The sequence below is a fragment of the Talpa occidentalis genome, unplaced genomic scaffold (assembly GCF_014898055.3).
Source record: "Talpa occidentalis isolate TD23 unplaced genomic scaffold, MPIMG_talOcc4v2.1 talOcc4.13, whole genome shotgun sequence".
NCBI lineage: Eukaryota > Metazoa > Chordata > Mammalia > Eulipotyphla > Talpidae > Talpa > Talpa occidentalis.
In genome coordinates this window covers 58,217,844-58,239,977 of record NW_023601322.1, presented here as the reverse complement: position 1 = coordinate 58,239,977, position 22,134 = coordinate 58,217,844, and the positions used below count along the sequence as shown (strand labels likewise).

Here is a 22,134-nt window from a genome sequence, read left to right as displayed (position 1 = left end):
CAGGGAATATGTACATTCTTCCCCTAATTATTCTAAAGCCCCATCAGTCTGTTTGTGATTGGTTAGTTCTCAGTGGTCTCATTCACTCTGCCTTAATGTCTCGATGCCCAGAATTAAGTCTCTGTGTCTCAGCCCTTAGAGCCCTTTTCTTTATGGTCCTTGCTCTGGAATGTCCTGTTGTCCCTAGTTCTGGGGTATTTGATTAGTCCCTTTGGAATTTGTTGCCCCTCTCTATGGAGCCTTCCTTATTATTCCCAGGCTTTTCCTATTCTATTCTGACCCTAGAAGCCATCCGCTTGCTCTGTGACTCACAACCAGCTTGATACTGGTCTACTAAGTCAATCTTCTCAGGAGGACTGGGAGATGGGTATCATCCTCACTTTAAAAGAAGCAGTCCACGAGGGGAAGCTTGGGGTTAAGGATCTACGCTACAGGCATGGCAAAGTAGGCACCCCAAGTCCAGGCTCCACATTCCGAATCCATGGGCTAGACTTTCCCATGGGCACTGCAGCTGGAAGGGATCTCGGAGGACACATTTTAGATGGACAGCTTGGTTTACAACTCAGAGAACAAAGCTCCTCCCCTCCCCCAACACACACCTACACCCACACACACACACACCCGCGAAGTAACTGCCCAGGGCGGAACAGGGCAAGAGAGGAGCCCAGACTTCTTTATCTCTTCTTGCCCTGGCTCTGGCTGGCTCCTTCCTCCCCGGAGCCTGGGGGAGGAGTTAAGCAGGGTCGGGGCGGCTGGAGGCCGGGTGGGCGGTCCTGGGGCGCGCATTCCAGAGCCGCCCCTGCGAGCGCGCCCGGCGCCGAGCAGCTGCCCCCGCGCCCCCGCGCGCCGCGGCTTCCCGGAGATTTGGAGGATCCGGCACGTTCCGAGGAGGCGCCAGGGCTCGGGGCCGTGGCCGCTCCGCATCCCGCGTGGTCTCTGGCGCCCTGGAGAAGCGCGCGAGGCTTCTCCGCTCCAGGAACTTCCCGCACACCCGGCGCGACCCGGCTGCGGCGGGGCCGCGGGCCCGACCGGCCTCGCCGCGGGGCTGGGGTGAGTGCGGCCGCCGGGGGTCGGGAGTGGGGTCCTCGGCTGCCTGCGACCCGGGGTTCCGCCCTTGCCCCCCGCCCCCCAGCTTTCCCTTTTGATCCCTTCTTCTCTCTCGTTTCTCCATCACTTCTGCGTCTTCCTTTTATCTTCTTTCCGGTCGTGAGTTCCAGCCACCCTGTCCACGCCGCGGGCCCCGGGGAGGCGCGCGGTGGGATGGGCGACCCGCAGCCCCGCCGGAGACAGGCTTCTCCCCGCTCCGCCCGCGCTCGCCTTCCCGGGGCCCGGCGCCTCCCCGCCCTTCAGGTCGGGCCGGGGCTGGGCTCGCGGCCGGGCAGCCGCCGTCGCCCGCGCGCAGGCTGGGGCTCCGCGCCCCGGGGCTCGGTTCCTTTTCTCAGAGCCCCGCGAGGGCGCCAGGAGCTCGAGTCGGAAGTCGGGGCTCCTTGTAGTTTCTTCGCGTATTTTCAAAGCTTAGCCTCTCCATCTGTGAAAGGGAGACAATAACCTTTGCGTAAGAAACCAGATGAGAAAGGCGCTGAGCACAGAAGCCCGGAGAGAAGCCTTTCTCCCAAGCATCCTACTTTTTCCTCCTGCCTCTTCTCTTGAGACTCGGTGGTTCAGACTGCAGGTTCACTCGCGAACTCAGCCCTTGGCACAGGGCCTGGCAAATAGGTGCTCCACGCATGTTTACTGAGTGAAAGAAAGAGATGTAAGCCATAAAACCTGTCCCACTGAGGTTATTTAATTTTTTTTAATTGGTTCAACGATGGTTTGCACTGCTGTGTGTTTCCAGAGTACACTTCTGCACCTTTCACATGTGCGTCCCTCATGGCACCCACTGCCCAAGTTCCAGGCATTCACACTGTCAAATTCACCCCATCCCTCCATCCCCTCTTCTTCCCCGCTGGCATCCGGGTTGTATTTTGATCCGGTGGCCGGGTCTGGCTCTTACTCATGCTGTTCAGTTTTTTCTTCCTGACTGGCTCTAGGCCAGCGGGCACCAGGGTTGCCATTTGTCAGTTCCTCAAAGCTGCCGTCTGTGGTGGTTGAAACTGCCCAGCCTTTCAAGTATCAGAGCTTCCTGGGACATTGCTATGATCTGTGTCCCCTGCGTGGGCCAATAGTCAGGAAGGATTGTGAATGCCCTCTGGGGGTGAGGTGGGGGTGAAAAGAACAGTTCTCTCTCTAGGCATCAAGAGGCATCTTTTGGACTCCTCTCCCCATCTGAGAAGTGAGGAAACGGTAGTGGATTAGATAGGAGGCCATGGCTGAGCATGATGTGCTGCTCTTTGGCTGTGGTGGACCTCCAGCAACCCTCCCAGCACAAACAGGCAGCCCAGCGGAGCTTCAGAACATCCTGTACTTCTGCACTAACAGTTGAAAGAGCTAAGGAGAAGTGATTCCCTGCTTGAGCAGTGACCTCCTGTTCCCAGCTGTCCCCAGGGTTATGAATCATGATGCAGAGGTTACAAGTCATGCTCCATTAAATCTTCCAACATGGACCTGTCAGGGTGTCAGAATTGTGAGCTTTGTTGCATAATCAGCCCGGGGACTCCCCAACTCTCTGGCATTGCCTGAGAATCACTGAGCTGCGGTGAGGTGTTTGAGAAAGAACAAATCTGAATCTCTGGGGATTTACTGTGGCTGGTGACAGGGCCTCGGGGTGACAGACCATGGGGCAAAGTGGCAGTCACAGTCTCAGATGCTTTCCTACCATATTGACTTTGTTTAAAAGCATGCTTTTGTTTCTTCCCCATGGATTCAGTCACACAAGCACAGGAGAAAAGGGGGTATCTTGATTGGTCTGATATTGCTGCTGGTAGCGGTGGTGTCAAAAGGACACATGGACTCCCACCGCACCCTGCAGACCCCCATTCTGACTCACCAGGTTAGCTGAATGATATAATAACGATCATATTTGACATTTATTGAGGGCTAACTATGAGCCATTGTTATTTTTTTCTTATTTTTATTTTAACATTTATCATTTTTTAAATTTTTTAAACAATGTTTGCTTTCCCCAGTCCCCTCAGATTGAGTCTCCCTAGAGTTTCCTTCCCCAATGCACCCCTGCGCTATCACCACAGTCCCCTGTGCTCCTCCCTCCCTTCCTCTGATCCCTCTCCCTCCTCCTCCCCTGCAGGATGTCTATGAGGCATTGTTCTTAAGAAATTTTTTTATTGAAGTCAAATTGGCTTCTGAAACATTCAAACATTCTCTGTTTCAGAAGTGCATCATTGTGGTCAACATGTGTTTATTTTACATTAAGTTCACCACTGAAAGTCTTATTCAATTCATTACGATACCAAAGACCTCTTTTCTCCACTTACCCTTTTCCTCCCTTCTGGTAAACACTCATTTGGTCTTAGAGGCTGAAATTTTTTTTCTTTTTTTTTAAGATTTTATTTATACAAGAACTGGGGTACAGGCCAGAGGCATGGGAGGGTGAGAGAATTCACCAGAGACAGAGTAGGGAGCAGAACAGGCAGATGGACCAAAGACACTGCTGAGGGGAGCAGCGGGTGAGACAGGAGAAATCTGCCATGTGGGAATCTCCCTGGCTGGCCTGGAATCTAACTGGTGCTGCAGAGGCTGCGGACAGCTTCACAGCACTGCACTAAAACACTGCGCCAACGGGGAGGCCCGGAGAGGCTGAAATTTATTTTTGTTTTCTTTAGTTGTTAATTTGACTTCACATAGAAGTGAAGTCAAAGTGTTTGTCTTTCTCCATCTGATGTATTTCACTAAGTGTAGTACGCTCTAGTTCCACCCATGCAACCATGCATTGTTCTGAGGATTTCACGTGTATTAACTCATTTAGTCTTTACCACAATTCTATGAAGTTGGGACCATCATTACATCCATTTTATAGATGAGGTAACTGAGGTCCAGAGAGTGAGTGACTCCCCCATGATCTCACAGGAAGTGTCAAGCTGCCATCGGAACTCAGGTGCTGGTTCTGGGGCCTTGTGCTGACCCTTACTGCAATTGAGGGACCTGCATTCACATCTCGCTTCTCACTTCCTTGCTGAGAAAGCCAGGGAAAGCTGAGTCTGAATTTTGACAGTCGCTGACCTAGTGAATCACTAGGGGCCCTAATACCTTCTTACTGTCTAGGGAAACAGAAGATTTACTTCAAGAGGATGGTGTACAGAAGTAAAGGCTAAAAAGTTAGGTACCAGGAAGGTGAGCTAGTTAGAATTCAATTGTCCGACATATTAAACAACAGTGAACCAGATTCCATGACTTCATTGTGTTCTTTCAGTTGCTTAATTGTGTATGGATATAACTTCCTTATTTTATCGATCTGAACTTTGATTGGCCAATTGGTCATGTGAATCAGGACAGTGAAATAGAGGAGGGAGAAGGAGAGGCAGAAAGTGAAACTGGGTTCCCCAAATTGGTTTCAATTAGGGACGACGTATCTGGCACACACGTCACTCCTCATCCTTTGCCCCATTCAGGGGAAGACAGTGATAATCAGGACTTTGCACCTATTTTCGGCAGAATCCTTCTTAACCCAGTGCTCTGGACAGAGTCAGTCAGTTGACTGAAGCTTTTATTTTGCTTCCCCAGACTGCCCACTCCATCCCTCTGGGGCATAGCAGGAGACCTTTGTTTTTGACGTGCCTTGGGTGGCAACTTAGGAAACACCTTGGGACTTTTTAAAGATTAATCTTTGCTTCACTCCTTTTTGTTTTTCCTTTAATGACGTTCAACTTCAGACCCTCCTGGAACTGGGGCAGGGCAGTAGGGTGGGGGTAGGATGTCAGAGGAGCTGTCAGTCTGTCTGATGTCATTGCATCCATCTTTTTTCATTGACTGACAGGAGGCTGAGCTCAGATTGTAAAAGGGTCACACAGTATATTGATTTCCTAATGCTGTAATAAGTCACCCTAAATTTAGTGGTTAAAATAACTCTCGAATTGTATTGCAATTCTGTAGATCAGAAGTCTGATCTGGGTCTCCTTAGAATGAAACCAAAACATAGTCAGGCTGCTGTGGGCAGGATTTGGTTTCTCAGGTGGCAGGTTTCTTTGGCTGAAGCTGAGGATGGTCCCAGCTTCTGGTTGCTGTTACACTCCTTGGCTCATAGACCTCCTCCTCCATCTTGAAAGCCAGCAAAGGTGAGTGAAGTCTGTCTATCATATTCCTCTGACTCCTTCTTTCAGAGAGTCATGTGATTAGATTAGACCCTCCCAAATAGTCCAGGATCCTCTCCCATCTCAAAGTCCCTCGACTTTGATCACATCTGCAAAGTCCTTTTTCGCCTGTTTTCCTGGCTCCGCCCTCTGAGTCATGCTTCCTTTTTCACGTTTAAATTTCTGGAGACCAGGCCATGCACATCTTTGCAGGGCTGCCTTCCCACCTACCAACACAGCGAGGCCCAGTTTGGGTGACTGACTCATTCTGACCATATAGTGAGGTGCAGGGGGTTATCGGCGTTCTGGGGGCCCTTGTGGCTCTGTGGCCGGAACCCTGACAGCCCACCCCATGGAGATTCTCCTTTGTTGGCCCAGCTCACAGCAGGCAGCCAATGGAAAATCACAGTGATGGATAGTAGAAGCTTAAACAAGGCTGTGGATTTGGCCTGGGGTTCTCCTCAGTGGCTCCCTGCTGGTCTCTGAGACCCTGGCATGGGCTGGGCTGGATGACATATGAAGTCTACAGCAGCACTGGCTCTTTATGATCTTTGAAATATCCTGGTGTTTTTCCATTTTTCCAGCCACAGGGGAACAGACAGAGACTCAGGCAGGAAACAAGTCTTTAGACTCTTAAGAATTTTGGAGGAGACAGAAGCCAACTAGCGTAAAATGAGAAGGGAGCTTGCTCTGGGACTTTGGGTCCTTGGAGAAAAGCCTCTGCTTTGTTTCACACCATGTTTCTGATGGTAGTGTGTGCCTACATTCCTCTTTCTGGGTCCTGTTTTTTGGAACAGAGATCTCTGGTGAGATGGACTCCTTGCTGGGCTGGTGAATATTTGAGGCCAACTGTTACATAATGAGAAGACAATTATGTCAAAGAATAAGTGTGAGGCTCCGATAACCTCACACTGGACTTGACATGGGGAATCTTCCACCTACCCCCCCTTTTAACAAGTTCTCCTGTCCTCTTCTGAGAGAAAAGAAAGAAAAGCCCATGCTCTGGGCAGCACCCCATACCCCCTCAATGCCCAGCTCCTGCACAGAGGGAATCTAACCTTGATTTTGAACTCACCAGCCCAAGGGAGTCAGCGGGAGGGAATCCTGGGGCATTGATTCTGAAAGTTCAGGTCTCCTCAGCCTGGTATGTACACAGTGGGCTTGGGAAGAGAGGTGTGTCCCGTAGTCCTTCCTGATGTACAGACAAACAGACATGATCTAATCAGAGGATGATTTTTTTTAAAGATTTATTTATTTATTTTATACAAGAACTGGGGTACAGGCCAGGTGCGCGGGAGGGTGAGAGGATTCACCAGAGCCAGAGCGGGGAACAGAACAGGCACACTGACGAAATACACTGCTGAGGGGAGCAGCGGGTGAGACAGGAGAGGTCTGCCCCGCCACGTGGGACCCTCGAACCGGCGCTGTAGAGGCTGCGAAGAGCTTCACAGTATGGCACTCAACTTCCTGTGCCACCAAGGGAGGCCCTCAGAGGATGACTTTTTACAGATTTTTTATTTTTTTTTTACAGATAAGGGTTTTGACTTTGAGGGTCTTTGGGACTTCTGCTGGGTGAGAATCCTTCCTGGACCTCCGCCAACTAAGTTACAGGAGTCAAATTCTAAATGAAGTTTCCCAAGTCTGCCGTATCCATTCCTTTATTATTTGCCTTTGGAGACACTTGCTGTGTGCCAGGGCCTGTGCCAGGAGCTGAGGGTACAGAAGTGAACAAGAAACCAGGCTTTTGCTATCTTTGTGCTTGCATTTGAGCAAGCACACTAATTTTATGAAAGATTATTTAGTCATTTTTTTGACAGAAAAATCTCATCATGGTATATAAGCTTCAGGTGTGCATCATTCTAAATCAGCATGACTATATACTACATTAAGTTCACCGCTAAAAGTTCATTGCAATCCTTCACCAGAGAATTGACTCCTTTTATCCAATTTATCCCCCTTCCCTTCTGATCAAACAAGTTAATTTTAGATTGTGAAAATACATCTATGAAGAAAATAAAACAAGGTCTGAGATAGACGATGGCTGGTGGAGGGCTGATGTTTAAATGAGTGGACCTGGAAGGACTTTTTAGGGAGGAGACATGTAATTTGAGATCATGGATGTGGGGACACTGGGTATTGAAGAAGAGAACCTGGAGGGCAGAGCAGAGCATCTTGGAAGGGGGAGCGGCCAGCACGATGGTCTGCACCCAGGACACAGGGCATTAGGTGCTCAAGGATACCAGGTGGCCAGTGGTGCCCTTCCTGGTGCAAGAGTTGCCGTTGCTCGCTGGCCTACATGCTCCAAGCTCTGACAACCTCCCCAGCACCTTCTGAGAGTGGAACCTCTGAGCTGGGTGACGCTGGTAAGTCCCAGAGTCTAGTGGCCTGGAAATATGAGCCTCATTGTACCCATCCTGCAAGATGCTTGAGGAGATGCTCTGGTGTCAGTGGCTCAGCTAGTTCTAGCTGCCCCCCCACTCCCACTGGTCTCTGTGTCTGGTGGAAACGAAACAGCAGCAGCTGTGTCTGCTCAGACTCTGGCATTGCCGGACTACGACCACACCTGCCTTTATCTGTCTTTTCTCCCATTTTTGGATACTGCAGCTTGCCTGCCAGCAGGAAGTCATTTTCTTTTATTGCCTTCTTCCTCAGTCAACTCCTTGGCTGTAAAACCGGTTGGATAACCATTGGCAATCTCTCAAAAGTAAACTGTTAGCTGCAGTTCACATGTGGAGGGCGTGCATTTCCGGTGGAAGGTCAAAGCTGGGACAGCATGCAAAAGGCTATGTTTTTTTTTTATGAAACCATTACTGTGGTTTCCTAGATCAGACTCAGAGCAGTCACATGCCCACAGAAGTGGTGGGGCCTTGAGGGCTTTGAATTTCTGGGCTGAGCTGTGCTCACTAGCCATGTCTGTATTGAAGGGACCCTTGTGTCCTGGGCATTGTCCTAAGCGCTTTTTGTGCCTGCACTCATTCAACTTCCATGGCATCCCAATGGAGTAGTTGTTGTTATTAGTTATTATTATTCCCAGTTGACATATGAAGCCCAAGTAAAGAGGTCACTCGTCTCCCAAAGCCACAGGGAATGAACTTTGCTCCCACCAAACCCATCTCATTACCTCTGGGCTTTATTGGTGACATCTGTTCTCCTCATCCTGCCTTTCCCCTCACTTTTTCCTTTTGAACACCTTCAGATCTTTGAAACCCTTCTCATGGGCTCCCTTCTTTGCAGAGTCTACTATTTTACTTCGACAAAAGCAAAGGAATGAGAATTAAATTTTTTTGGTGCGTTTAACGTTCCGGGACTCTACACATATTGTCTCACTCTACCCTTACAGTAGGATGTTGTGGGAGCCTCTGCAGTGCTGTTTGCATCCCTATTTTAAGTATGAGAAGACTGAGGGTTAGAGATTTTAAATAATGTCCAAAATCAAACCTCTAATAAGGATGGAAAGCGGGATTTAAATCAAGATCTTTTTAATTCCAGAGCCCATGCTCTTTTTCCTTTTCTCCTTCCCTTTTCTGCAGTAGCCTGTGGTTTGTGCCTTCAGTGCAGTCCTTTGCCTTGTCTTGCAATTAGCAGTGGTAATTACTGTCTTTTTTCTTTAGGGGAGTGAGCTTCTCAAGTGCAAACAACTCAATTTATTTCTGTCTGTCCCTACTCCTCCGTCCCCAGTATTATTCACAGTGCCATAAATGCTTATCAAATTAGACCTAATTGCTGCTCTAGCAGCTTCATACTTGAACTGGAGGCACAGGTCAGGTTAATCACCTTTTCTGCCAATTGATTAGAAAAATCATTACTATGGATTAATCATTTGTCATCTTTGTGATAAGTGATGGCATTGACCACATCGCAGATGCTAACAAACTCAAGCTGCCAGAGGAGGGTTCTTGCTGAAGTCAGTGAGTCCCTCCAGTGAAGAATGATTTCTTATTAGCAGGAACATTTGTGGAGTGCTTATCGTGTGTCAGGATGCTGCTACGTACTCTATGTGATTATCTCATGGAATTTTCCTCACCCTGTGAGGCAGGTATTTTTCCCCATTTTTGGTTCTGCTTTCTGTTGAGTCAAAAGAAGCATAAAGCTTCAGTGACTACATGGAGGTAGATGGGCTAGAAAGGGTTGGAGTCACATTTAAACTGGAGCCTGGACCTTTAACACTACTTTATAGTGAGTATAAAAAAACAGAATTCCCTGCTGTTTCCAAGTATTTCCTCCAGCAGAAAAGTCTCCATGTGCCTACCAGAATACAGGAGCTTGGGGTTTGTTGACTTAAGAAATGTTTACTTATTACCATCCCACTGGGAAGTCAGGGAAGGCATTCATTCCTTCAGAGAAGCCATGAAACCTGTTGGGTAGAATCTTATGAGGCGGAGGGAGTCTACGCAAAGGTGTGTCATTCCTCTCCCAGTCCCCTTCCTTTACATATGCATGTGTGTTTTTTTCCCAACTTGGTGGAATATCCCACCCCAAGTAGGATACTGGGGCCTCTTTACTCTTCTCCAAAATTCTTACCCACAGTGAGGAGTAAATAACCGGAGGCTTACTACCTTCTTTGCCAGGTTTATTTGTGTTTGGGCCTGAAATCAAAGGGATGAAATGCAAAGAGAAGTGCATCCTTCAGTGATTCTGACATGCATTGTTTTGCTTTGCTTTGCTTTGCTTTGCTTTGTGAGTGTGTGTGTGTGTGTGTGTGTGTGTGTGTAAAACCTCATCTGCTTCAATGGTTGTGAAGTTGCTAAGGGCTCTGGACCTCAGGTCCTCCAAAGGCTTTTACATAGAAGAACAAAATAATCAGGAAGCCTGGCTGACTTTCATTGTTAATACTGTTTTTTAATTTTTGTCTCAATCACCAACCTGACTCCATTTTCCTCTCCGGGCTCCCATCTCAAATAGGGTAGTGATGGAATTGAAAAGAACTCTGCACATCAGGAAGCCAGACTTCTCCATTTGGTCCTGCACTGAACTTGTACTGACCTGGGCATATTCATTTGCTTCATCTGCGAAATGCAGCGTAGGTTATATTGTTTAAATTAGGTCATGTCTAAATTCTGAGTAGGTTTCCAGAATACCCTTAGTTTGTAGAAGTTTCAGCTCCACAGAACAACCCCTATAGGATATAGTACCTCTGTGTTAGTTTTTGATTGCTGCATGACAAACTACCACATACTAAGTAGCTTACAGCACACATTTATGATCTCACTTTCCACGGGTCACGGGTCTGTGCACGGTTAGCTGGGTCCTTTGAGAGCTGCAGTCCAGTGCCAGCCAGGCTGCGTTCCTGTCTTTTTAGGGAAGGATCTGTGATCTAGATCATTCACATGGTTGTCAGGTCCATTTCCTGGCAAGTCAAGGCCAGCAAAAGAATGTCTTTGACCTAAGGGACAGCTTTAGCCCCCTTTAAAGGATTTACACTAGATTGTCAGGCTCACCCAGGATTGTTATCTTTCTGATTACTTTCAAGTTTAATTACATCTGCAAAATCTCTAAATCCTTGTTAAATGACCTAACCTAATCACAGGGGTAACATCAGGGACTGGAGATTAAGGGATCCTCTTAGAATTGCTCTTCATACAGATGCTTTACAGGAATGTCCTATTTTCCAGCTTTCTATTTTCTGAGTTAGGTCAAATGACGAGTAGGGCCAAATGTCATTTGTCAAATGCCAAATATTGCCTGAAATGCCCGTTATTAGTAGGGCACTTTCTGGGGGGAAGAGCTTCCTCTGGACTATCATGAACCTAAAAATAAAACTGGTTTAAAAAATGACTTAGTTTATGAAATCAGTCCTAAAAGTTATCTGGTTCTACACTAAAACTTACTCTGCTTTGAAGTCTTTTTAAAAATGTGTTATGTTATGCTTTCCTTTATTCTTATGTTCAGATCTTTAAAGTTATTGTCAAAGCTATTTTCTTCTAATACCCCTAAGTGAATATATATATATATAGTTATATACAGAGGGAATAATTAAAAGTTAACATATAAATTATTTCCTCTGTATATAACTATATAATATGTTAACTTTTTTATATTTAATTAATTTTGGTACTCTTCTCTTTGGCATCAAATCCAGCAGGTTCTCATAAAATGTTGTATCATATACAATATGTGGAAAAAGATATCCTATTTGATGTTGAATGAAAGATGTTTGGGGATCTGCTTTCATTATACATTGTTTTGCTTATAGTCAGTTTTCAGGAATCATTTGAAGGTATTAATGAGAACTTAATATATTGTGGAAAATTATTAATTTAAGAAAACACTTATGTCCTTAGCTGATTCAAAAGATCTTTTTATTCTATCAGTATCTGAGAGAGAAATGTTGAACTCTACCATGATAATTGTGGGTATGTCTATTTCTCCTTATAATTCCAAGATTAATTAAAATTAAACACCATTTTACCTTTTGGTATCTAGAGTGGTACTTTTTGCTTAAAAGTCACTTTGTCTGCTAGTAAGATAGTTCTACTAGCTTATACATCTCATGATTAGATGTTCTGTTTGTGTCCTTTTACTTTTAATCTTTCTGAATCCCCATGTGTCTCTATTATATTTAATCTGATAGTTTTTGTTACTGTGGGTTTAAATCTACCACCTATATACTTTCCATTTGTCCTACCTGGGCTATATCCCCTCCTACCCTCCTTGTTTTTGATGGAAGTTATATACTGTTACTTTTAAACGGCTACCATAGAAATTACAATATACATCCTTGACTCAACAAAGTCTAATGTTATTTGGCTGTTTTGTCACTTTCCAGACAATGCAAAAACCAGAACACTTTAATTTTATTTCTTCTTCTGTTATCGAATATTTTAATTCTATGTTTTTCTCTGTAGATGTCTTATTTCATCTTAATTCTTGGCAGTGATTTTTGTTCAACTCTTTAAGGATATCGTTCTGCTGCTTCCTAGAATTCATTATTTCCTTTGAGAAGCTAGTTATCAGTCTAATTGGTTTTCATTTGAATATAGTATCTTTTTTTCTCTGAATTTTGGCTTCCAGCAGATGTACCCATGACCTAACCATGGATTTCATTTTATTTATCCTGCAAGAATTTCACAGGACGTCTTCACTTTGTGAACTGATATCTTTCATCAGTTTTGGAAAATTCTCAGTTATTACTTATCCTAATATTGCTTCTGCCCCATTTTCTCTTCTCTCTTTTTAGGAGTCCAATTACATTAATATTGTACCTTGTCACTATTTACTCTATGCCCTTTACCTGGTTTTTTGTATTCTCCATCATTTTATCTCTCTCTGCTTTATTCTGAGTTCTCCTTTTTTGCCTCCAGTTCACTAACTCTTTCTTCAGCGGTCTCATTTGCTATTAAGCCCATCTCCTGAATTTTAATTTCTATTATACTATTTTCTAGTACTGAAATTACTCCTTTATTCTTCAAAAAGAAAAAATCTGTTGTGTTCTTCATTATAGTTTCCAGTACTCTGTTGTATCTCTCAGTTTAAGATTTTCCTTTATCTCCTTGAACATTGTAACTGAAGCAATTTCAAGTGTGTGTCTGGCTCATAGTTCCAATAACTGGGGCCTTTGTAGATATTCTCCTGTTGTCTGTTGTTTCTGTGGTTCTCTTCTCGTCATCCTGCCTTTTCTCATTCCTGCTTTTTTTTCTTCTGCATTGGACATTATATTTGAAATTGAAGTCTATTGTGATGTTATTTCTTCCAGAGAAGATGTAGGTTTGTTTCTGCCAGGCACCAGAAGGTAAGAGTGACCTGGAATAAATAATTTAATTTCAGAGACTATGATGATTCAAAGTTGATTGCAGTCTCTGGGACTGGTATATTTCTAGTTCACACTTGGCATTAAGGACACTCTTTAAGGTCCAGCCTCAAAATTCAGGGGTTTTATTCCCTCTGTCTTAGCTGTCTTAGACTCTAACTTTTGTCCCCTTAGTCACTTGAGTCTTTCTTAGTGTTGAGACTCAGTTCTTAGTCTCCATCCTTCACTGGGTAAATACTGCCTGAGATGCTGGGCTCACCACTTGGAATTTCTGTCTTCTACCAGATTTTAGCTTGATAAAATCAGTGTTTGTTGGTTATTAATGTCTTCAAGCATTTTTTTTGTCCAGTATTTCTAGTTGTCTTCAGTAAAAGCATAGGTCAAAACTGTCTAGTTTGATATTACCAGAAGTCAAAGCTCTGATTTTTATAGATGGCATAGCACTTTTTTTTTAAAGTTATTTCATCCTTTTTATTTATTTATTTTTTAAGATTTATTTTTATTTATTTATACAAGCACTGGGTACAGTCAGAAGCGCGGGAGGGTGAGAGAATTCACCAGAGCCAGAGCTGGGAGCAGAGCAGGGAGAAGGACCGAAGTACACTGCTGAGGGGAGCAGCGGGCGGCAGGAGAGGTCTGCGCGCCATGTGGGACCCTCCTCTGGTGGCCGGGGAGCAGCCGGGAATCGAACCAGCGCTGCAGAGGCTGCGGGCAGCTTCGCAACCCAGCGCTCAACCGCTGTGCCACCAGGGAGGCCCTGGCATACCACTTTTTAATTCTCTAAATGTAGAATGGCATTTGAATAAAAGCAGTAAGAGACTGATGTGGATTTACAAGAGCGCCATGGACCTAATGACCTCCCTGCTCACAGTCCTGGGTATGTGGATGTTTTGGGTAGTTGTTTGTTTGATGAATACCAGATCAGGAGACTTGAGTTTAAATCCCATTTATGGGCCTCCCTGGTGGTGCAAGGGGTTAAGATGCAATCTATGAAGCTATCCACAGCCCCTGCAGCACGAGTTCAATACCTGGCCAGGGAACTACCCACATGGTGCAGCAGACCTCCCCTGACTTGCGTGCTGTTCCCGTCAGCAGTGTATTTAAGTCAATCTGTCTGTTCTGTTCCCTTCTCTGTCTCTGGTGAATCTTCTCACCCCCACACCTCTGGCCTGTAACCCAGTTCTTGCGTGCATAAATAAATAAATCTTAAAAAAAATAAATCCCACTTACTTAGCTCTATGATCACTTGCCAGTTGGCCTCTCTCAGGTTTAGTTTTCACATCTGTAAAATAATATATTCTGTACAAGATAACTGTGAAGGTTAAACAAATTAATGTATAGGATATGACCTAACACAGTACTTAATACTCGAAATTGTTTTTAAAATTGCTGGTCTGAGGCCTTCCTGGTGGCTCTGAGTTAGTCTCAGTGCTATCAAGTGATCCCCAGCCATGAGTTCAATCCTGGGCCAGGGAACTAAACCACATGGCATAGCAGACCTCTCCTGTCTCGTCTGCTGCTCCCCTCAGCAGTGTATTTCAGTAGATCTGTTTGTTCTGCTCCCCGCTCTGTCTCTGGTGAATCTTCTCCCCCTGCCCCAACCTCTGGCCTAGATCCCAGTTCTTGTATGCATAGATAAATAAAACGAATTAAAAAAAAAAATGCTGGTCTGTGTGAGTATATTTGAGGAAGTAGGGGGAGGGGAACTTAACTTCTCTGTGCTTCTTGAAAGTAAAAATGTTATGTCTTCTAAGTAAATAATAGTAAATCCTCAGCAAGTGTCTAGTATAGAGCAAGTACTTGATAAATGAATGACTGAATGAATATCCTGGACAGTTACTTGCCCTGACTGACAGTGCTCAACCAAACTCAATGTTGTTCTATTAGAGAGGTGAAAGTTGCTTGCTGGGGAGAGATTCTCATGACTGGATTAGCCCCTTGAATTCGGGTATTCTAAAGCCATTGAATTATGGGAAATTTTAATTTATGAAACCTACATATTTTGTGTTGAAAATAGAAAATTTGTCATATGATGGGATGGGCTGGGATAATTTACTTTTCTCCCACCCCCTTTTTTGTTTGCAAGAGTACTTGTAGTTGTTTAAGAAAAATGGTTCCAGCAGATATCAAAGCCCTCCCTTTTCTCCTTAGATTGACTGAAATAGAGTATTTGACAGATTAGGTGAGTTTTCCATCTTTAGAGAAGTTAAGATACCTTTCACCTTTGGAGGAACTGCAGTTTTTTGATCTTATATTTAGTCTGGCTAATGGATGCATAATAGTCATTTGGGGATGATTAGCTTTTCCATTGACTGAATTGCATTTGTGGTGTCAAGGGAAGCCAGCACCCGGAGGTGATGTTGGGCCTGTTACTACAGGTGCCGGTGTTTTCCTTGCTGCTCAGTTCAGGGTGGTGGTAATGTAGTTGGACTTACACTGAACATATATATATCAAAGTTCATTATTCATGAATGGAGTAAATTACAGATAAAGTGTGTCAGTTTAAAATCACAGGAGTTTAGAGCTGACTGCCATTTTAAGAGGATCTTTATGGTCCTCTGAAAACAGGTTTGTTTTTTGTTTTTTTTTTTTTTACTGGTGATAAGATTTAATTTGTGACATGAATGGTTTGGGTTGTATTCTGATATGACCCATTCATCAGAAATACCAAGTAACTTATCTGCAAAGAAAGTGATAAACAGGTTGATCTATGGTTATTAATTAGATCCACCAAGAAACAGGGTTTTGTGCACTCACTGAAGCCCCACACCCGCTGCCAAATAAGGGTCATACAGGAGTCAATAGGCAGAAGCTTTCTTCAAGCAAAATTTTCCAGCCTGCCATTAAAGATACTGAACAATTCTTATTTGGTAGACAAAGACACCATACAATTCTTTTTTTTGGGGGGGGAGCAAAGTTGTCTTACAGTGGGGAGAGGCAGAAGTGACTAGGCCCCCTTACACAGGAAGGAACAACCTGTTGGGGACACATGTTTGAGGACTGAGGAGATAGAAATAGTGAGCTTGAAGTCCCTGTGACCGCTGATGTCTGGCCACATGCAGAGCCCTGAAATAGCAGCTGGAAGGGCCCTGGAGAACCTTATAGTCTGTGGTCTCCAAACTGTTTTGAGGCACCCCAGGGGTCAAGGGGAAGCTGAACAGCTCACCTGCTGTACCAAGTGTGCCAACTGTGCCAACTATGCCGGGGTGAGGAGAGGGGGGGGAGCACCAGAAAGACAAGTGGGAAAGCAATTTCCTCAGGTATTTCAGCCAGAGGGAAAAAATAACCGTAGTTCTATCAGAGCATACATGTTTTGTGTGTCATGTTTTTGTGTTGCTGTTTTAGTTTTTGTGTTTGGGTAACAAGAGTCAGCATCCTAATCTCGAGTGTTTCGGGCCTCTCAGGGTGTTTATCTAGCCCCACTGAATGGGAAGCCCCTCCCCTACCGCCTCCCTAGCATTCTGGAGCAGCTCAGCTTTTAACTACGCGTGCGTGCGTGTGTGTGTGCGTGTGCGTGTGCGTGTGTGTGTGTGTGTGTGTGTGTGTGTGTGAGAGAGAGAGAGAGAGAAAGAGAGATTGGGGTTGTAAACAATTTATTACATGAAAGAGTAATATCGACAGTCTAGACCACAGGTCACAGAAGAAGGTCCATGTGTTCAGCTACTTGCTCTGTTCTGTTTTGTTTTAGTGGAGTGACTTCATCAGATTTTTGTCCTTGACGGATTGTTTTGGTGGAATTGGAAGTGGGGAGGACCTTTGGACTTCAGTCCACCAATAGATGGTTCTGGCTTCAGGACTTGTTTGTGGATGAGCCCTGAGCCCAAATTCCTGTAAATGACAGGTCTGGTGTATGAAAATCAGCCAAGGAGATTATATAGTCCTCACATTTGGCATCATGGAGACTGTTTGATGTTAATGGGTTTACCGGAAAGGACCTTTGTGGGGTTCACTTGGCCTAAGGCAGTCTAGCTATTGATGTAATCAGGAGACCACAAAGCATGATTTCTCTGCCCCGTCTCTCCTTAGCAGTGAGTTTCCTGTGAGTCATGCATCTGTGCCGTAAACCTTGGAGAAAGTTACCACGTTTCCAAGGCAGGGGCAGGGCTAACTTGATAATCCTGTGGCTCTGGAGAGTCTTGCCAGAGGCTTCGCCTTCCTCCTGGAACTTGCCCAGATCTGACTAGAGCTACAGAGCACCTAGAACTGACTCCAAGTCACAGTGGTAGAGGCCTAAGAGATAGTGGAGGCCAGGGCCCCCCCAAACTTTCACCTTTGAATTGCCTGGGAAATGTAAAAAAAAAAAAAAAAAGCCTTCCTCCCATCCTTTAAGTCTAATTCAGAAAGTCTGGAATAGGACCCAGAAGCCTATTTTTAATATATATATATATAATATTAGCATGGCATATGGCATTTGGGACCACTGATCTTAGGCCATATTTTAATTTTATTTGACTTAAAATTATATGTATTTATTTGACTTAAAATTATATGTATCCCATACAGAGAATTATAAAGAAAGCCCTACCCACTTTTCTCTTTGTCCAGTTGATGTAAACAATTGACAGGAACACAGCAAACTCATGTTTCAGCAATTCAAATAGAAAGACAAGAAGGATGAAAACCAAAAAGCCTCTCACTCCTAGTAGAGCTCCCAAAGGTAATCACTCTTAACACTTTCTTGGGATTCCACGCACAGAGGAGTTTTCATTTATAGAGTTAAAACTTAATTGATCTACTTAATTCTATAAAATCTGAACTCAAGGCCTCATCCTATACCCTTTACCTTGTACTTCTGAGCCCACTACAGAGTAGAGTTCTTTTTAATAACTGTTATGTAACTATTGATAACTTTTAAATAATATCTTATTGGTAAAGTCAATATTTGTAACATTTAGGACAATGCTTGTAGCAAGCCTCATGTATTTGTTAAATGAATGAGTGAATGAATGAAAGTTGCTGCCTGTATTCTATTACATGAATATATCCTACTTACTTTTGCTCGTTATGGACACTTTGTTATGTCAGTTACTATAACAAGAATTGCAGACATGGACATTCTTGTATCTTGGGGACTCCAGTTTGGGCATGGTGATCAGTACCTATTTAGAGTGACAATAGTAGGCATGGAGCCAAAGGTATTAGGAAGGAAAATTCATTGATTACATAGAAGCAGGAAGTAGAACTGGATTCGGAGTTTTGCTTGGGTCATGGAATCACAGAATTATAAACCTTAGATCTAGAAGGAACTATAAGAGATAATGTGTTTCAGACCTAGACCCTGGACAGGGAACATGTTACCTCTTAAGTTCCAACTTGTGCGTTGAGCCACAGTGAATTCATTGGAAAAGAGTGTGTGTATGTGTGTGTGTGTGTGTGTGTGTGTTCGAGTCTATGAGATCTTTAAAATTTTGACAGAGACAATGATATTTGACATTGCTCAGATTCTGTGAAAACTACAGGCTCAAGACAGCTTACAGTTTAGCATTAATCTTCTGCATTCCTTTTAGTGATATTATATTTAGTGAAGCTGAGCATTTTTCAGTTGCCATGATTCAACAAACAATGTGCACAAATGGATGTGGGTTAGGGAGCGAGGATGGTGTTGTCCAGTCTGATTCCAAAATTTCAAAAGTTGTGTAGTGACTAATGGTTGTACATATGCTGTGAGTAATTGGATAAAAATGTTCTTTGCTTTCAATTTGTGTGATTCCTTTTTCAAAGTTATCAATTTGTTGGGATGCTTATTAAGTTGGTAGAATCTAACTATGTAATAAACACAATTGGTACGTATTACTTTTGGCCTGGAAAAACTGTGAAGTAATTGTGAGGATACTAAGGGTACCACGAAACAAAAAGGTCTGGGAACAACTGACTTCATTTGTATTCATCAGAACTCAGCTGCGAGTGAGAGAAAATTAGCTGACATTGGCTTAAGCAAAACCAGGGCATTATTTGCTTTTATATTTGGGACATCTGGGTTTGCGGATGGTGTCAGCCTGGGCTGGGTTCCACTTCTCCTTCCATACCTAGAATGGGATCTCCACATGTGGACGGGACTTCTTCAGGACCCTCCTTCTCAGACTCACGTCCTTCCAGTTTAGCAGTCCCAACAGAAACAACCACCTTTCCCACTGGTTTGTACATAAAAGCCTTGAGGGAACTTGGGTCCACAGCCTGGGTCACTTGCCCGTCCCTGCACTATGGGGATGCAGGTTTGTGGTGGCCAGTTCTGGGTTACATGACCATCCCTGTGCTCAAGTGGGCGCCCCAGCTAAACTGCACAGAACAGGTTCTGCACAGAAAAGCGAAGATTCTGTTATCAAGAGAATGGGGGAAGGGGCTCCAGACCAGAAAACAGTGATTTCCCATGTTACAGATGAGGGAACAGATGGCATGATAGGTTAGAAGATGGACATGGAGCCTCTGAGGTCCCACCTGTCCGGTTTCACTTCCTTGGGCAAATTAACTACATCTGTGTCTTTTAAGACTTTGGAGTCCCCATTTGTGAAATGGGAATAGCTGAAGCTAAAAGTCAGGATGTTAAAAAGGATGACAGTAATGGCTTCTACTTCATGGTGGATCAGGTTTTTTGGGAGCAGGCCCAGAGTCCCAGGACTCTGTTCTTGTCTTAGGCAAGGAAAGATTTAAAGTTGAGACCAAAGTTACAGAGAAGCAAGAGATTTATGGATAGGAAGAAGAACGGGCAAGCTCTTGAGTGGAAATGGGCCCTGAGTGGGTAGCCACTGAAGGGGTCAGAAGTGCTTTTACGGGTACAGTGAGCAAGAAGGCAGGGTTTGACCATTGGGTGCTCCTCCTTGTGTCTCTTGCTGATTGGCTGGGCCCATAGGGTCTCCTAGGCTACCAAGGCCCACTGAGTTTTCCCACATTACCCCAGCCTTTTTTTTTTTGAAACCAGCTTTGGTCTATGGCTATTGTGCTATTATGTTGGTATCCTGAACATTCCATTTTTAATTGAATTGGGGGCGGGGAACCTGCCTGGTGTGCGATTGTTTCTCAGTCAGGCTGATCCAGGACTTGGAACTTGGGGCACCCTGGTACTAACTGACTGCTTATACCCATTTCCCAACTTCCTTCTTCAGTGAAGACTGAGTGAGTTCATGCATGTATCTGCTGCATGCACCTGGCACAGAGGAAGTCCTCAGTAAAACAGGCCCTTACTATTATGATTGCCTAAGTAAGTGACCTCTGTGTCTGACTCCTGCAGCAGGTCTCCGCCCAACTAGGGAGGCGCGAGAGGACGCAAAGCAATGATTTCCTCTTTCTGTCTGTTGCAGAGTGGAGCAACATGGACGCTGTCAGTCAAGTCCCCATGGAAGCTGTGCTCCCCAAGCACATCCTGGACATCTGGGTCATTGTCCTCATCATCCTAGCCACCATTGTCATCATGACATCCTTACTGCTGTGCCCAGCCACTGCGGTCATCATTTATCGCATGAGGACTCATCCTGTCCTCAATGGTGCGGTTTGAGAACTGCCTGGGAGGGGCAGGTGGGGGCTGAGGACAACACCCCCTCCCTCACCCGCATCCCCTTCCTTAGAGATCAGCAGCAGTGACATTGGAGTGTGGACTCTGGAGCATGACATGTAAGAAGAGACCTGAGATCTGGTTTGGATTCTGCCACTGGCCAGCTGTGTGAGGTTGAGGGACCTAAATCTGAGTCCTGGGTTCTTTATCTTTCAAATGGGGATCATGATCCCTGTGTCCTTCCTACCTCATAGGGTCATGAGAACCAGTTACTTCGTGGATTTCAGAGCAGTAAAGCAAGTGCAGGTACCAGGTGTTGCTGCTGAAGGCTGAGAAACTTTGAAAAATCAAAGAACCTAATTGCTGATGATGATCTTCAAGATGGAGAGGGGGACACTTGGCCAGAAGCAGCCTTTACCAATGTCCCTTTACCAAGGTTAAACCAAGCCAAGCAGGGTCACCCTGACCTCATTCCAAAGGGTTGCAACACATTGGCTCAAAGTTTTATATTTTCTCAAGTTTTCTGAGTCAAGAGGAAATTGAGTGAGGCAGGGAGAGTGGGTAGAACTTTCTAGGACCTTCTTTAGTCAGAATCTCTGCCATTGGGCAGTCTGGAGTGCTCTCTTATTTCTTGGCAATGCTAAGGGAGCTGGGGCAGTGGGCTTCTTTCTGCACGGGACTCTCATTGATTTGACACTCAAGCTATGTTGGAAAATGCAGGGTGGTTGAGTTCCCTGGCCAGCTCCCAGGACCTCCAGCCCGCACCCCTTGCATGTTCCACACCAGAGGAGCCTGTCCCTCAGCCTGGCTCCTGCTAAGTTTAGGTGTCCTCCTTTATTCCCTCCAACTAGCACTGCAACCAGTCCAAGGGACAGACTTGTACTTTAAGAGATGGTCCCAGGGCTGTGGGAACCAACTCAAAACACTGATGGTTGTTTTAGATGCTGACTTACATTTATGTAGAGAGATCTTTGGACTGCTCAAGCTCTTTGACCAAAATCAGAAATGTCTTGAATTTGCTGAATTATGTAAGAAGATAGCCCCAGTACCAGGATGTTATTATGTGAAAACAATGCTTTTACTTTGATTTGATTTCATTGATGTGCAGAATAATTTCTAATAAAGTGCTAAAAAATGTGCCTGATGTCTTTCTTAAAGAGTGTGCCTGTTAAACCTGAGGAAACTCAGGGAAAAAGCTCCCACTGCATTTATGGACCCTAAAGGCAGTTTGAATTAGAAATAGAAAGCGAAAGAGAAGAATCAAATCCCCTGGAGGTTCTGGCTTTGGTAAGTGGTGATGTCGTGCAGTTTATACAGGAGACAAATAGATTTTGGGAGGAAGGTGTTAATTTTTAAACAATGTTTGCTATTTCCACCCCCCCCTCAGGTGCAGTCCCCACAGAATTTCCTTCCCCAATGCACCCGTGCACCATCACCTCAGTCCCCTGTGCTCCTCTCTCCCTCCCTCTGACCCCTCTCCTTCCTCCTCCTCTGCAGGATGTCTCTGGTTTATAACTGTTTGTTTTTGTTTTGTTTTGTATTGTTATTATTTTTTCCCCTGATGTCTTATTTTGTTCCCCTATATTCCTCCTGGAAGTGAAACCTTCTGATATTTTTCTTTTTCCTTCTGACTTATTTCACTGAACTTAATTCCTTCTAGCTCCGTCCACGTTGCTGTAAATGGCATGAGTTTATCTTTTTTGATTGCTGAATAG

General features: G+C 44.7%; 1 protein-coding gene across 1 annotated transcript; it reads left to right on the top strand.

Annotated features, from left to right (window-relative positions):
* Positions 1-837: 837 nt before the first annotated feature.
* On the top strand, positions 838-21,655 carry SMIM3 (small integral membrane protein 3). The gene is made up of 2 exons (XM_037508921.2): positions 838-1,050; positions 20,229-21,655. The coding sequence occupies exon 2, from the start codon at positions 20,240-20,242 to the stop codon at positions 20,420-20,422; it is 183 nt and encodes a 60-aa protein (XP_037364818.1). The 5' UTR covers positions 838-1,050; positions 20,229-20,239; the 3' UTR covers positions 20,423-21,655.
* The last annotated feature ends 479 nt before the right edge of the window (positions 21,656-22,134 follow it).

Coding starts and splice junctions, on each gene's coding strand:
- SMIM3 (XM_037508921.2), top strand. CDS start 20,240: ATGGACGCTGTCAGTCAAGTCCCCATGGAAGCTGTGCTCCCCAAGCAC.